This window comes from Emericellopsis cladophorae (assembly GCF_022114955.1).
Source record: "Emericellopsis cladophorae strain MUM 19.33 chromosome Unknown NODE_4_length_1054762_cov_117_872525, whole genome shotgun sequence".
Lineage (NCBI taxonomy): Eukaryota > Fungi > Ascomycota > Sordariomycetes > Hypocreales > Bionectriaceae > Emericellopsis > Emericellopsis cladophorae.
In genome coordinates, this window is record NW_026250929.1 from 517,468 (window position 1) to 532,197 (window position 14,730).

General features: G+C 54.7%; 3 protein-coding genes across 3 annotated transcripts; all 3 read right to left on the bottom strand.

Moving 5' to 3' along the window:
• Positions 1-5,816: 5,816 nt before the first annotated feature.
• J7T54_006535 (uncharacterized protein) lies at positions 5,817-7,398 on the bottom strand (the record flags this gene model as incomplete). Its single annotated transcript, XM_051502977.1, has 5 exons — positions 5,817-6,094; positions 6,148-6,304; positions 6,351-6,794; positions 6,843-7,238; positions 7,381-7,398. 5 exons carry the CDS (start codon positions 7,396-7,398, stop codon positions 5,817-5,819), a joined length of 1,293 nt encoding a protein of 430 aa, XP_051365346.1.
• An 853-nt stretch (positions 7,399-8,251) lies between these two features.
• J7T54_006536 (uncharacterized protein) lies at positions 8,252-9,032 on the bottom strand (the record flags this gene model as incomplete). The annotated part of the gene is made up of 4 exons (XM_051502978.1): positions 8,252-8,754; positions 8,810-8,826; positions 8,877-8,916; positions 8,972-9,032. The coding sequence occupies 4 exons, from the start codon at positions 9,030-9,032 to the stop codon at positions 8,252-8,254; spliced, it is 621 nt and encodes a 206-aa protein (XP_051365347.1).
• Positions 9,033-9,617: 585 nt separating this feature from the next.
• On the bottom strand, positions 9,618-14,100 carry J7T54_006537 (Periplasmic beta-glucosidase-like protein; the record flags this gene model as incomplete). The annotated part of the gene is made up of 7 exons (XM_051502979.1): positions 9,618-10,573; positions 10,623-10,785; positions 11,620-12,573; positions 12,632-13,282; positions 13,338-13,410; positions 13,466-13,709; positions 13,758-14,100. The coding sequence occupies 7 exons, from the start codon at positions 14,098-14,100 to the stop codon at positions 9,618-9,620; spliced, it is 3,384 nt and encodes a 1,127-aa protein (XP_051365348.1).
• Between the last annotated feature and the right edge of the window lie 630 nt (positions 14,101-14,730).

The window sequence follows — 14,730 nt, forward strand, 5'->3', positions numbered from 1 at the left end:
GCCCGAATGCGTTCGGCGATGCCGCGCTAGCGAGCTACTGTCGCTGAAACGCTGCGTCTGGTCAGCATCGGAGCAGAAACAACACGCAAAGAAGAGCTTACCTTGGCACAAACTTCGCAGCAATGCGGTTTCTCGCCCGTGTGTGTACGTTGGTGAACAGTCAAGGCTGACCTTTGGATGAAAGGTTTCCCGCAGTCGGGGTAATCGCAGACATGAGGCCTGTCTCCGCTGTGTATGCGTTCTATTCTCACGTTAGCCTCTGTCGATCTCAAATTCTGCAAGTAAACCTACCATGCCGAGCAAGATCGCTTCGTCTCGCAAAAGGTTTGCTGCATGAGCTGCAAGCATACTGTTTGGCTGCAGCCGGTTGAGCCTGGCGCGCCGAGGGCGCAGTCGATACCTCCTGCTGAGGAGGTGGTGTGCTATGCATTGGAATAGGTATGCTGTGTGCTCCTGGCATCCCCATGGGTATTTCCGTGTAGCCTCGAATTTGCATCGAGCTGAGAGGTGAAGGCATGTTGGTCGGCAAAGCCATTTGACCAGCTAGATTAGGCGACGCATAAGATCGAGATAGCTGCGAGAATTGCGAGTGCTCTGACCCATGAGGAGACACAGACCGCTCCATCTCGGACTCGGCTTTAATAAGCGTATAGTGGTTATGCTGTTGATCGCCAAAGTTTCCTGAAAAGTTCCTTCTGCCGTCGAGGAAATCCCCGTTGTGCATGATGTCCGCCGGCACCACAGATCTCACAAGTAAAGCCACTTTGACGGTGCTTCTGATTCTTGCCTTAAAGATCGGTGCGTTGTTCGCTGGGTCGCGTGCGCTGAGGATTTCGCAGGCAAGCCTCCCCGTTAGTCGGCCGAAGGTTTGTGATGCGGGTTGCGGCCTCAAGAAGAGTGATTCCGTTCCTTTTCTTGATCCGCTGGCTGCACTGGTATTTGATGCGTGACTTGAACTCTGGGTTGGTCGAAGCTGGATCGGAGAGGATTATGTATTTCGAATAGCTGGGTGATCTTCGTGTCGATGTTAGCCGCGTCGCGAAGGATTACGGAATGCCAAATGATGCGAACACAGCAGAAAGGTAAAATGAGAGGAATTCGATCAAAAATACAATGCAAAAGAAGGCAAAAAAATATGCAGGATTGCAGAGAAGTTCGGAACTAACGGCCGCCCTCGAGCGACGAGGGACTAGACGTCGGGACCAACTTCTTTTTTATGCTGGAGCCTCAAGCTCAGCGATGACAGGGCAGATCAAAGGGGAAAAAAACTGCACCCCCTGGAAGCAGCGCCAGGGTTCGCCCAATATGGACCTGACAGGGGGATTTGCCGGGACAGCGGACAGAGCGGTGGGCGGGTATGACTGTGTTCTGTACGCGAAAGCTTCTCGACTTACCCTAATTAAGAAGGTTTGGGAATTAAACAAATCCCCAGATTGCGAAGACCGAGAACAGCTTGCACTCGGCGCGCCTCGTTGTGGAAGCGCAGGCGTCGTCAACAATTGTTTTGCTTGCTTCTGCACGTAGAACCCTTTTTGAAGGTTTGATGCTGGATGAAGCTTGGCTTTCGGGGAGCGGAGTCCTGTACTAACAGCCTGGAGCAGTAGCGTGGTAGCGGGACTTGAGGCGGTTGGCGGGCCCGACTAGTGAGGGAGAGATGACGGAGGCGCCTGGCTCGGAGATTTTGCTTCCTAAAAGCAGCTGCAGGTAGGATGATGTTGCTAAAGAGGATGACCGGAGCCTGGAAGCGAGGCAAGTAGGATTTGATGACAGGAACAAATGTGTGTAGGACTCCGTGGGGTATATTGGCGTGGCGTCCGTGCTAGACTGACTGCGATCTGGAAGCTGGTGCTCGTGGTGGTAGGAGATGGTAGAGAGTGAATGTTCTGATCGCAAACGGGTCTGGGAGGAGGGATGCGCAAAGTTATAGTCGCCGGCTCCGAGCCCCCGGATCGCGGGACGCCTGTTGGATGTGTAAGATGGAAGGCAAAACTAGTCTAGTTTAGGACAGCACCATGCGAGAAAGCGACCTTCTCGTCCTTGTTGACAATGTGGTTGTTGGTCGTGTGATGCTCGGGATCAGGGTGAGCAAACGTGAAGACGACAGATGCGAGTGGAGGTACCTTGCACGGTGCAACAGGACAGTGCGTAGAAAACGCTTCGACCCACGCACGACTGGGTCTGTGGCTCCGCCGCTGTCACTCAGACAAGCACGCGCCCAGTGCTTCATTGACGAGTTAAATCTCCCTTGTGGACGATGGAAATAGATACCATTTCGAAGGCTTTGAGTGTTCTCATTTGGATCTGTGCTGATCCTACATTTGCTTTGAGTACCGGCTTTGGAGCTTTCATCACATCGACGGTCCAGGGGACCTCAGTACCTTCTTGCCCCTCTGACAGGTTGTCGCGTTTTCGTACGAAATTAGCACGTCACCCAACCCAACGCGGCTACCATGACGTGGTTTTATAGGCGCGCTGCATCTTACGGTCAACGGTAGCTTGAAACAGATATTGACGCAATGCACTCCGAGCGTTCGACTTGTTGGGATACTCTGTTTTAGAGGCAGCCAATATATGCGTTGCCACACGTTTGGTCGTTGGGTGTCGGGGGGCCTTGCATGAGGCATTACCGTTCCTATCACTCTTTGGTAGCGAACGATCAAGCGAGCGTGTCTCTAGGTCAAACTGTTTACAGAGTCTGTATGGCATGTTCGCCAACAAGCTGCTGCATTTGTTAGAATCTTAGAAAAGACATAGGCCCTGGGAGAAAAGCAACTCGAGACCAATGTTAAGTCAATTTTATCGTGCTCCGCTCCCAGCGCATTCATTCAAGTTGCAAAGTAACTGTTGGCAAAATTGGTGATGGACGTTAAATGTTCTCTCTGCAGCTCTTCCAGAATGACTGGAGTCACGTTCGATCCTGGCTGTAGTCTCGTTGTACGTACCTATGATTATGAGGTGAAGTCGAGTTGTCGTAGATCGCCAAAGCACAGGCCGCAATGCAAGAGTTCGCACTGTACCATATACTTTATTAATGCTCGCGCCTGTGAAGTGCCTGTTGCTAATTACTCCCATGTCGTCAGACTCGATAAGCGCACGCACAGAGTGCTTTCACTCCAGACTGATTGCTTGGGCTGGCACCGATTAGGGCACCCATCACTCGAATGCTCAGAAGCTCAGAGGCTCAAAGGCTAGGTCAGATATCAGGGAGGATCAACATGCAGGGATTCGTTCACGCCGTCTTTGTGTGTGTGTGGACCTTCTGTCGCCGGGGATGTTTTATGGCTCCGACCGCCAAAGGGGCAGGCTTCCAGAAGGTTTCGGGATCTTCTGGGACGGAATCCCAGTGGCTCATTTTTCCAGGTGACCCACTTCGTCAGCCCAGACCCTCGACTCTATTCACTTGTCGCCGACCGACCGCGCTTCGATACATATTTTGTCTGTGCGCCGCCATTTTCCCTTGTGACCGGTTGGCCCGACGAGATTGGTGACTGATATTGTTCTGCGGCCCTTCGATTCACCTTCTAGTGGCTGGGCGGTCTGGGGAACGTGCTCGACTCGCGTGGACAGGGGCCCCTTGGCGACTACCCAGCCAGGTGCCGGGATACGCACTGTACTCATCGGTGATGAGCCGAGTGCTCCATCTTTCTTTGTGCGCGTTCCTGGCGATGCGACATGCACCTTGCGACCCTCACTCGATTATCCTCTCCAGGGTCGTGACGTACCTCGTAGACTGTCCGCTGCCTGAATTGGTGATTATCTCGCGCGTCTCTCTGCCAATCTCATAGGTCCAACAGCTAGCTGCTGTCCTGCTGTGGAGGAGCCCAACACAGTGCTCCTAGATCTGATGATGGAATGCCCGCCTAGCTAGTATTCGGCACCAGCCGTCCGGGCCCCATCGAACAACAAAGGTAAAGTACTCGACAAATTACCCACCCTGCTGGCCTTCTCACGGACCACCAGCATCTCAGGCTAGGAGGCTGTGAGCGTGATTGTGGTGGTCTACTAAACGCTCGTGCCACCGCCTGCCTCCTCAATAGAAAGCAAGGGCCTATACAATGGATTGCTTGGCTCTGCAAGCGGCTCCCGGCTGTATGTGCCATGTCACGACCTACCGTTGCAGCTAGCAACAGCGTCGCAGGAGCCGACGCGGGTCACCGTGTCAGATTGGAACTAATCTCGTCGATGTCTGGAGCTTTTCTCGGGGAGAGCGACTGGAACGCATGCAACTTTGCGTCCGCATGTCTGATAAGGCAATTTATAGTATGATGTTCACCGCGATGGGACTTGTCCTGTGCAATGCTTCGCTTGCAACAGTGTACCCGCTTTGACCAGAATGAAATGGGCCACAGAGATCGCCCTAACGACTAACTTATTAGTCCTTGCTCACGAAAGACTCGACTGGCAGATAATCTGAACGGGCAATATTCAAGCCAAACGCCTTTTTTAACACAGGGTCTTGGATGAACAAGGCGTTACCTACTCAGAAGTCCGTACGATACATACATAGGCACTGCGGATACTCGACCAGCTTTCGAGCGAATGATTTTCACAAGGATCGTGGGTCCTGATTCCTGGGACGCCCGCCCGTCGAACACAAGCTGGCGATTTGGGCTTGGCCAAGAGTCCAAGACATGAACAATGACTCCCGTATCACAGCTCTTCTCCGGCTTTTACTATTGTCAATCCCCCCCCACAGTGGTCCGACCACGCGGTCGTGCGCCAGCGCTAGTAAGGGAATCTAAGCTATGTTGGCAGATGAGATGCATGTCTCCAACTCCCTCCGCATGCTCGCTACCTATTCAGGCCGGTTATTGACGCTCGCATCGAGACAAGCGCCCTCTCCAAGTCGTTTGCGCCAGCCAGTCTTGTCACGATGGAAGCCTTCTGGAAGGTTACCCTTTCCCAACCTCGGCGATCCCGTGAGTCCCTTGACGCCCGTTCACCCGCCCACCATTTCTGTGGAAAGTTTCTGGACGCTGGGATTTGACTTGTTGGGCCTCTTGACGCATTCTTGCATTCAGGTTGCTGTCGGATTGGGAACGTGCGGTGCATGCAGCCTTGCCGCCGTGTCCAAGAATTCCCCGTTGCTTTTTCCGCTCGAGGTCGTGTCCAAATCAGGCGCCCGCAGCCCGCAGCAAGACCGCCCGCAACTTCGTTGTGCTCATGTGGAATGTTGTCGTAAATAGACGCTGCACTGTACGCGGCTCTCGATGCATCCTGGACAAAGTCATGGGCATGTTGCTTCTCGAGCATCGCTGTGCGCTGTCGCATTTGGTATACATGGATTCTGATGTTATGCTATTTGATGGCAGAGGGAGATAGATACCAACAAGCGTCTCGTAACCAGGGCGAACAATTGTACACTGATGTGGTTTCTATCTGTGCAGATCAATCCTCATTACCCGTAGTTCAGGACGAAAGCCCGTCAAACACGGGAGTACCCGCCAGCAGAGGCCTCCTCAACGGGCAATGGCCTCCTGATGGATATCCGTAGTAGGATGGACTACTACGGACAAGCTGCGATCAGTGCCTCCAGTATCCCTTCTCCGCTAGGTACTCATGTCCATAGAATCTGTATGACCTGTGCGGGGAGCAACTTGAAGGCTGGTATACACCAAAAAAAAAGTGAGCTGTAGATTGGAGGTAAGATGCTTCCCCTACATGCTCCCCCTACAGTATCTCCTCGAAAGCTCGCGCCATGCGCCCTGGAGAAATCTGAGATGACGAGAACGGTATTCGCCGTGCGCACGCAGTTTCGGCCAACCCACAAGACAATATGCGATTACCTTCTCACTCCCGTCCTCTTATCTCAGGTATCACCATCTAGGCTCACCCTTTTCAAAGGCAGGAGTCTCCACGACATTCCTATCTCCAAAGGGGTCATTCTCATCCTCGTTCTCATCCTCAGGTTCCGAGTCCGCATCGGGCACCGCTGCAGGGCGAGGCGGCTTGGGCGGCGGTAGCGCGTTCGGCTTCGTCGACGTCGAAGGCACGGGCGGGGCGTGCGCACTGGGTGCGATTGATAGATTTCCTAGGTCAGGAGGCTGGGCTGAAGTAGGAGAACCCGAATCTTCTTTCCTGTTCATGGTCGCCACTGCGGTAGCACGATTAGCGACGGCGTCCTGGTGGAGTGCAAGTCTGACATACTTCGATACAGATGTGCCTGCTCGGCGAGCTCGTCATCCGAATCGCTATCGGCGTCGATCGCGTTGTCCATCTGCTCAAAGGACATGAGCGCGTGCACCAGGGCATCGTTGGCGTTCAGCAAGCTGCCAAGGAAATGCTCATCCTCGACATGATGAATCTGTGCATGTCAGCCAAGCTTTCTGCATTCCGGACGGGCCACCGACATATCGCAGAACGCGTCGGCGCAGTTGCTTGCAGGCCTCAAACTTTTCCACCGCGGAGGGATTGTCTGATATTCGCTCCGTCTCGCGATTGATCGTCTGGAGGGTATTGAGAAGATTTGTCGAGGAGATGGAGGCATCGGCAATGACGGCTTTCATCTGGGGCTTCTCGGCCTCGAGATTGAAAGGCTTCCTCTTTCCCTTGGACTTGTCCTTCTTCTTGTCCTTTGACGAGCTGAAGAAGGACGATCCAGCGCCGGCCTTCTGCATCGCTGCGGCAGAGGCCGTGCTCGACGTGGGCTTGTGCGAAGGACCACTGGCAGAAGCTTTCTGCTGGGCGGCTTCGCGTGCCGCCTCTTCCTCTTCATCACCGAAAGGGTTCGCCTCCGTCTCACGGATGACCTTGGAGCGCTCCTGGGTCACCGCAGCCTTCTTCTTGGGTAGTTCCTGGAAATGTCAGTTTCCGTTCTGCGCGAGGGATCATGGCTGGCGCACCCTATGGAGCGCAGCAATCTTCTGGAGACCAGGAGTGTCTTTGAACGCGGACCATTCCCTGAACAGCTCGCGGCACTTTTTCCGCACGTCTGGATCGGAGAGATCCGATGTACCACAGACGCGAAGACGCTCGAGGAGCGGCTCGTCAGCAAAGGCGCGCTGGAACCGTGGGCCCGCGTTCTGGATGAGTCCGTCAAGAATGACGAGGGCGCGAATTTGGCGATGCACGCTTCCGTACTTGAGCTTCTTTCGTATCGCGCGAGCAGCCTCGGAGGGGCCGGTGGACTGGAGCTTGATCACCTCGACGAGCTCTGGTATACCACTAAAGTCCTCCTCCTCGTAAGACTCGGCAGTGAGATTCTCAATTGTCACAGTGACTGCCGAATACGGCTTTTTCTACTGTTTGTCAGATAAGTTGATCCAGTGAATGGAACGCCCTCGTTCTCGCGGTTCGCGGAGCTCCCGGCTGACAAGCCATTGGCGATCGCAGCTCACTGCTGTCTGCGGTTGGGTCGCCTCAAGAGATGGGCCCACGTACCTGCTGAAACATGCTCATCTTGAACGCTCCGTGCTAGAGCTGAATATGAGGAGGAAATGAGCGCAGCTACCCACAGGTCCTCACGTACGTCCGCCGGAGCCAGAGCTGTCGCAAGGTGTCGCGATGGCGATCCGCAGAGACAAAAGCTGTGATGTTTGACGAAGCACGGTTCTTGACTTTCGTGTAAGCTCCGCGATGCGCTTGAGCTCCTCGCCTTCAGCCTTTGACAAGGGAACCGTAGGCAGAAGTGAGAAGGAAGTTCGTGTGTGGCGCGAAAGAAGCTCTGGTCACAAGCTCATGTCTCCTTTAGTGGCCGGTAGTGGGGGGAAGACGCGGGGCCAGTCACCGGTGGATCCTGAATTCCTGGCCGAGCCGTGGACGCTGCTCCCTGACTTTGTGTGATTCTGGCGAATTGCCTGATAGAGAAGAAGTCTTGTTGCTTATAGTTGGAACAAGCCGACAAGCATGGGTCTCAGATCATGGCAGTGCTGCACATGTCCCGATGTTGGGCTTCCACAACGTTGAGGCTAGTATCAGCTGCCAAACTTCGAAAAAAGGACTTATGACGTAGTGTTAAGCCGCCGGAGATGGGAAAGATAACGGGATTCACGATGATCCAACATTTATCTACCTACGAGATGTCTTACTGTACACAGCTCGCATCTATCTCACTATCAATACCCTTTTATTCTGAAAACATTCACGATCCTGACAGCCTGTTGAACGGGCTTTAGCTTTTCTCAATTCAAAGAACTCCTTGCTGAATGTCGCTTGCAGGTGGCTTCGAATGCACTGTTGAAAATTCACTTTGTTGCCGGCTTGGGAGGCCGAAATCTCAGCAGAGAGGTCGCCTTGTGCAAGCCGACGCCCGTTATTTCTGCTTTTTGCCCGACCTCTCGCGCTCGCGCTTGGCGTAGATTTCGGACGTGAACGGGTCCTCGAAGCGCAGGGCCACGACGTACACGAGGAACACCCAGAAGGTCAGCGCGAGTCCTGCTGGCTTAGCAAAGAGAAGCGCGGTGCCCAGGAAGCTCATGGTGGAGCCCCAGTACATGGGCGCACCGACGACGTTGAATGGGAACCCGGTGACCATCTCGTCCATGAGGATGCCAAAGTAATCGCCCAGGAAGGTGCCGGTGATGCCGAGGCGCCATGTCGACGAGATGACAAATGTGTTTCCGAGGGCGATGAGGGTGTAGGCCGCGGCTTGGGAGTAGACGCTCGTTAGCAATGGGTGCGTGGGTTGCTCGCTAATGGCGGTCTTGTAGAGGAAGTCGCGGAAGAGGCCGAGCGAGAAGATGGTCGCGGCGAGACCGTAGCAGGCTGTGCGGGATCGGCCACCGAACAGGTTCGTCAGAAGCTTGTTGTTGTACTCTGTAACATCAATCCATTAGCCATGGTCGCGTCAAAGCGATGCAAAGAGACGGACCTTGACGAGCGACAATGCTGTTGGAAGTTAGCTCGGTTCATCGCACGGGCCTGGATGGGCCACTCACTTCCAGAAAGTCGGGTTGAAGGCAATTGACGCAGCCGAGACTGACGATGTTAGCTCCAGCTGTCATTACGAGCTCAGCAGCGTGCCAGCACGTACGAAGAAAGCTTGGCTTGGTTGGGTCGACATAGCGGGCGAGATCTTGAAGTGTGGCTGCCATGATGCAAGATGTCCTACAAGGATACGGATCAATGGTAATAAAGTTGGGTGTTGCTTGGTAGAACGCGACTCTGCCTTGAAGGGTCAAGATTGAGTGCAGCTTTGAGCACGTTGGCAGATGCGGGGCGGCGGGTGTGGCATGTGAAGTCATTTATTGATCAGCCGGGAAGATGAGGAGGTACCTCTGCCTCATTAAAGATGGAGGACAGCCGGTTATTACCGCGCTGTGATTTTCCAGCCACGCACATTCATTTCACATCCTAGTAATTAAATTTCTCGACGAGCAAAGTCCCAGACAGCCCGTGAAGCGATCCCCGAGACATCCATAATTCGTCTACGTGCAATACAAGAGTAGTATTCATGCGCCGCTATCCTATCTGCCCTGTCTTCGAATGTTCTTCGAGGGGACTGCACCTGAACCAACAAATCTTCCTCCAAAGAGAACTCCATAACTCCGAGCGCTCGCAACATGTAATAACCGCAATATGTTCGAATCGACCTTTGTCCGCCTGTCCACACGGCCCCGCGCCTTGGTCATTATAGTCGTCAGGGGTATCTTCAACCAAGGGCGCTTTGGCAATTCGTTCTATTGCCTGCGCGCCCTTGTCTTCTTCGCTGTTGTTGTTGTGTCCTCTTCCTCATCGTCCTGCCCCTTCTTGAGATCCTCCGTCAAGCCCCATTCCTCTTTGTCGTACCAGTCCTCGCCATCTGACATGTCCCTATTCGGCCCGCAGTGAGCCTCTGCCTTGGACCAGTGGAGGACGTCTTTGCGGAGACGATGCGCCCGGGTAAGGCCATCATGTAATCTCTGTGCACCGCGACACACCTCTTCCTGTTTCTGCACAAACATCGCTAGGAGCCGTCGAAGGTTGTCCGCTTCATCTTGAGGCACACCCAGATCGCGGTCTGATTGCACCCCTTCCGGGGAGGCGAAGATGGGATGTATGTAGGACGACATGTCAGGCGCACCTTGCTCCTCACTAGGCTCTGCATCGGGGTTCGTTTGGCTTGTTTCTTCGTGGGCACGACGAGGCGCTTCTGCACTGCCATTGGAAAGACGCTGATTGGTCGACTGAGAATGATCGCCGTCGATTTCGCCTCGTGGTTTGTCGCTCCCGGCAAGTCTGACCTCGGAGTTGTCACCCGCATCAGTCATTGACGTGTCCGCATAGGTTGCTGCCGGATCGTATGCCGCAGATCCATCTCCAGGCGCAAGGTCCTTCCCTTTGCCTTTATGGCTGCCCGTAGCATTGCCTGTGCCATTGGGTCGAGTCTTGGACAAGCCGAGTAATTGCTGCGCCACATGATCCTTATTGTATAATTCGACATCATCCGGCCCTATCATGACCTCGCAAGGGGCCCATATGCGATCGCCTAGCAAGGCCGTCCACAAGTGACGTACCTGCCACAGCGATCTGTTTTCTCTGCGCATCAGAGTGCTGCTTTGCTCGGCTAGGTGGGTCAACGTTTGCGCGACAAAGGGTTTCGAAAGTGTCGGGTGAACGGCAAGGTCGGACGCCGAGGTTAAAGGCGCCAGGATGTCTGGGTAGGTTAGCCAGGATGTCTTCGGCGGCAGGGCTCATTCACTGACTCTCGATTCGCACATCCGAATACGGGTCGAGCTCGGCAGCGGAAGCCATCGCTTCTTCAATTCGATCGTCGTCGTCTGCGCTATCGACTTCGTAGCCATCTTGGTCGACGAGGGGGGGATTTCGATGTATGATGGAACGCCGGACACCTGCGTATTCGATGGACTGCGGTTTCCGTTAGCGCACTGGGCGGCTGAACGCATTGGCAGCCGTGACTTGCCTCGTTGTAACCATCGGGTCCTTCTGCTGGGACGAGTCGTCCTTTGTTGGAAAATCTCGCTCTTCTCTGTAGCTTGTGGCCGCGATTGCCGTAGCTCTCAATTTCAGAGTCCGAATCAGAGTCTGGGAGAGCAAACGTGATTAGCGCCCTACCCCGTGCCGCCAGCTACTTTGTATGTAACCATACCGTAAGCCCTTCTTTTGAAAGCTTTCTTCATTCCGGCAATTGTCTCCGCAAAGAGAACCTGTTGCGACGCCATGGCGGGCGCGGAGGCGACTCGCTCGCCGACGGGGATCGTGTCGTGCAATTCTGGCGCCGACCAGGCGGTTCGTTGAGGAAGGCTAGGAGAGGGCAGCACGGGAAATCAACTCAAAAAAAGGTACAGCGAGTCTACGCATATGTCTTGGATGAAGAAGAAAGCATGGGCTTGTCAGGGAGCCGCAGAATCGTGCTACAGTTGAGACATCACTCATGCATGCTAGAGTTGCAGGAGGGCGCCTCGGGACGCGAGCAGAGCAAATGCGGCAGAACGAGGCTGCCCGCCTTACGCATCGACCATGACCGCACTGGGGGAGCTGCAACCAGTCATGGCAGCCCATTCGGTGCTGACATGTTCCGGCGCCGGGTCAAATGGAGAAAGCTTACTAATCACTTCACGAAAGCCTTCACCAGTTCACAGATGAGACACATTGCCAATCAACATTCCTGATCGTCGTTTGCTACATTCAAGCTACGGTAACTGTGACATTCCCGTAGAAGTTCTCGCTGGAATTACCCACGAGAATTTCAAAATCGCCCTTTTCGACAACGTACTCCATCTTGCGGTTCCACAAACCCCAGTCCTGGACTTTGAGATCAATCTCGACAGTCTCCGTCTCACCGGCCTTGATGTTGACCTTCTTGAAGCCCTTGAGGCTGTAGCGAGGCACATCGATGCTGGCCAGGACATCTCTGACGTAGAGCTGGACGACCTCGGCGCCGTCGCGCTTGGATGTGTTGCTCACGTCGACAGATACCGTGATCGTGTCATCAGCGGACGCGGTCTCCGACGATGCCTTGATGTTGTCAAACTCAAAGGTGCTGTACGACTGGCCGTATCCGAACGTGTAGAGTGCGGTTGGGTCGAGCAGGACATAGTTCCTGCCCCATTCAATGGTGCCATTCTCATAGACCTTACCCGGGTTTGGCCAGGTCCGTGCCGAGTTGAGATGGTCATAGTGGATGGGCAGAGCGCCAACGTCGTGCGCGAAGCTGATGGAGAGCTTGCCCGACGGATTGACGTCGCCGTATAGGATGCTCGCCAACGCGTGGCCGCCCATCTCGGACTGGTAGAACTGTTGCACCAGGGCCGCGGCCTCATCTGAGATCCAAGGCTCGGTGATGGGCTTGCCAGAGCTGTAGACGACAACCGTGGGTTTTCCAGTGTCGATGATGGCCTTGACGAGACGCGGCATGGCACCGACAAGGTTCAGGCTGTGCACATCGACGGACTCGCCCGTCGTGGCGTTCAGACCCTGCCAGAGCTCGTTCTGGTCGCGAGACCACGTACCGACGACGACCACGGCGACATCGGCATCCTCGGCAGCGGCGATGGCTTCATCGAAGCCAGAGTCATCGTTGGACCAACGCTCACAGCCTTGCGTAAAGGTGACAGTCCCCTCACTGGCCGCCTCGATGCCGTCGAAGGGAGTGACACCCCTATACTGCGATTTGTAGATGACATAGTCACCGTACTATTGATTGCATATCAGCTACTGCCGCGCTCGTGGGATCCTTTCTCGCTTCACTCACATTGACATAGCCGTGTGCCATGGGGCCGATCACCGCCACATTGGCGTCCTTCTTCAGTGGCAAGACATTGTCGTGGTTCTCCAGGACGACGATGCTCTCCGCGTCTAGTTGCTGGGCGAGCTCCTTGTGTTCGTCCGTGTTGAGATAGTCGTAGATGGCATCATCGGAAACACCTGTCCATGGGTTCTCGAACAACCCTTGCGCGAACTTGGACCGCAATACGCGCGAGACGGCAAGGTCGAGGATCTCCATGTCGAGCTCGCCAGACTCAATCAGGTCAGGGATTGTCTCGAAGCTGTACCGGCCGCCACCCATCTCCACGTCGTTCCCGGCGGGCAACGCCTGCATAGTCACGCACTCATCGTCGCCCTCGGCGCAGATCTTGAAAGGTTCGATCAGGCGAGCGGTGCCGCCAGCATCCGAGATAACGTAGTATTCGTACCCCCACTCGTCACGCAGTATCTCCGTCAGCAGGTGATGGTCAGCAACGGTGGGGATACCATCGTACGAGTTGTACGATGACATGATGGACCAGGTGCCGCCGTCCATGATGGCGCGCTTGAGAGGCGGCAAGTATAGACTGCGCAGCTCTCTCTCGCCGCCACGGACGGGGGCGGTGTTGATACCCTGTTCAGGTGTACCGAAAGCAGCCTTTTTTTTTCAGAGTCAGAAGCGCCGCTGGATATCGGTGAGTGGAAAAACTTACGAAATGCTTGACCTGAGCGCAGACGCCTTCATCCTGGAGACCCTTTGTGTACGCGTAGCCGAGCTCTCCAGCACTACATGGCATGGTTAGTCTTATTCAGACGCCACATTGAAACTGACGTGACTTACAGGAAGGCGTCTTCGCCAAAGGTCTCCTCGACACGGCCGAATCGCTGCTCGCGGGCCAAGTCAACGACAGGGGCGAAGAGTTGGTTTACGCCAAGTGACTTGGCCTCGGTAGCAATGGCCCTTGCCATCTTTTCGACAAGCTCTGGATTGAACGAGCAGCCAATGCCGATGGCAGAGTTGAAGATGGTGGCGTTGACGGCGAGGAAACCGTGGAGACCCTCGCCCTGGATGTAAGTCGGAATTCCTACCCTGGGTTAGAGATCTTCACCACCACGGGACACGGTATTCTCACCATGTTCCGTCTCGTTGACGGCATAGTCCTGGGCAATCTTGGCACCATTCTTCAGCTCCTCGGGCATGATGTACAGGCCAGTCCAGATTGCGTGGGCGCGAGTCGACATGACCCACTCCAGGCCCGTCTGATTAAAGTCGCCGTCGTTGTCAACGTCGAGATAGTCGCGGATATCGCCTTGAATCAGCTGGGCAGCCTTCTCCTCGACACTCATCCGCTTGAGCAAGTCCGAGACCCTGTCGTCCACGGTCGCGTTGGGGTTTTTGTATACGGGTGTGCAGTCGGCAGCTTGGGTGGCCACCGCCAGAGCGGCCACAGCCCCAAGCGTCAAGACTCTCACCATGGCGATATTTTGGGCGCGTGATGAGATGGAGGAGTTCGCAGCTATCCTGGTTCACGGGAATGGCAAAGGACCAGGTTACATTTGGCGGGCGCCCTCTTCATATAGAGGGAGCAGTCCCAAGGCCATCAAGAATACCCGGCGCGGCACACTGTTCAATGGAACTACAAACTCCGTTCACAAGGTTGAATTCAGCAGGCAGAATAAACTTGCAGATCGCAATCACGGAACGATGCGCCGTCACCCTAACCACGGACCAGGGTGGTATCAGGCAAAAGCTATGCAGCCTATGCAGCTGTGCTGGGTTGGTTGAGATCCCGGCACGCCGACAATCTGGGGTAGTAGTGATTTCTGGGCAAGCAATTGGTTCGTTCGATCGGGGAATAAACATCAAGGGCGCCATTGCTCAGTGATACACGACTATGATGGCATTACTTCCTTGAGGATCAACAGGACTGTATTCTGGAGAACACAGGCTCCAGACCCGACCTTCTCTTCTGATGCCTGGCTCTGAGGCTTATGACAGACAGGCAAAAGAGAACCATGAGGTATAGGAGAGTATGCGTCCCTGGAGCATTTGAACATACAGTTTTGCAGTGGGGGCTCCATCGGGTCAACACCCACCGAATACCT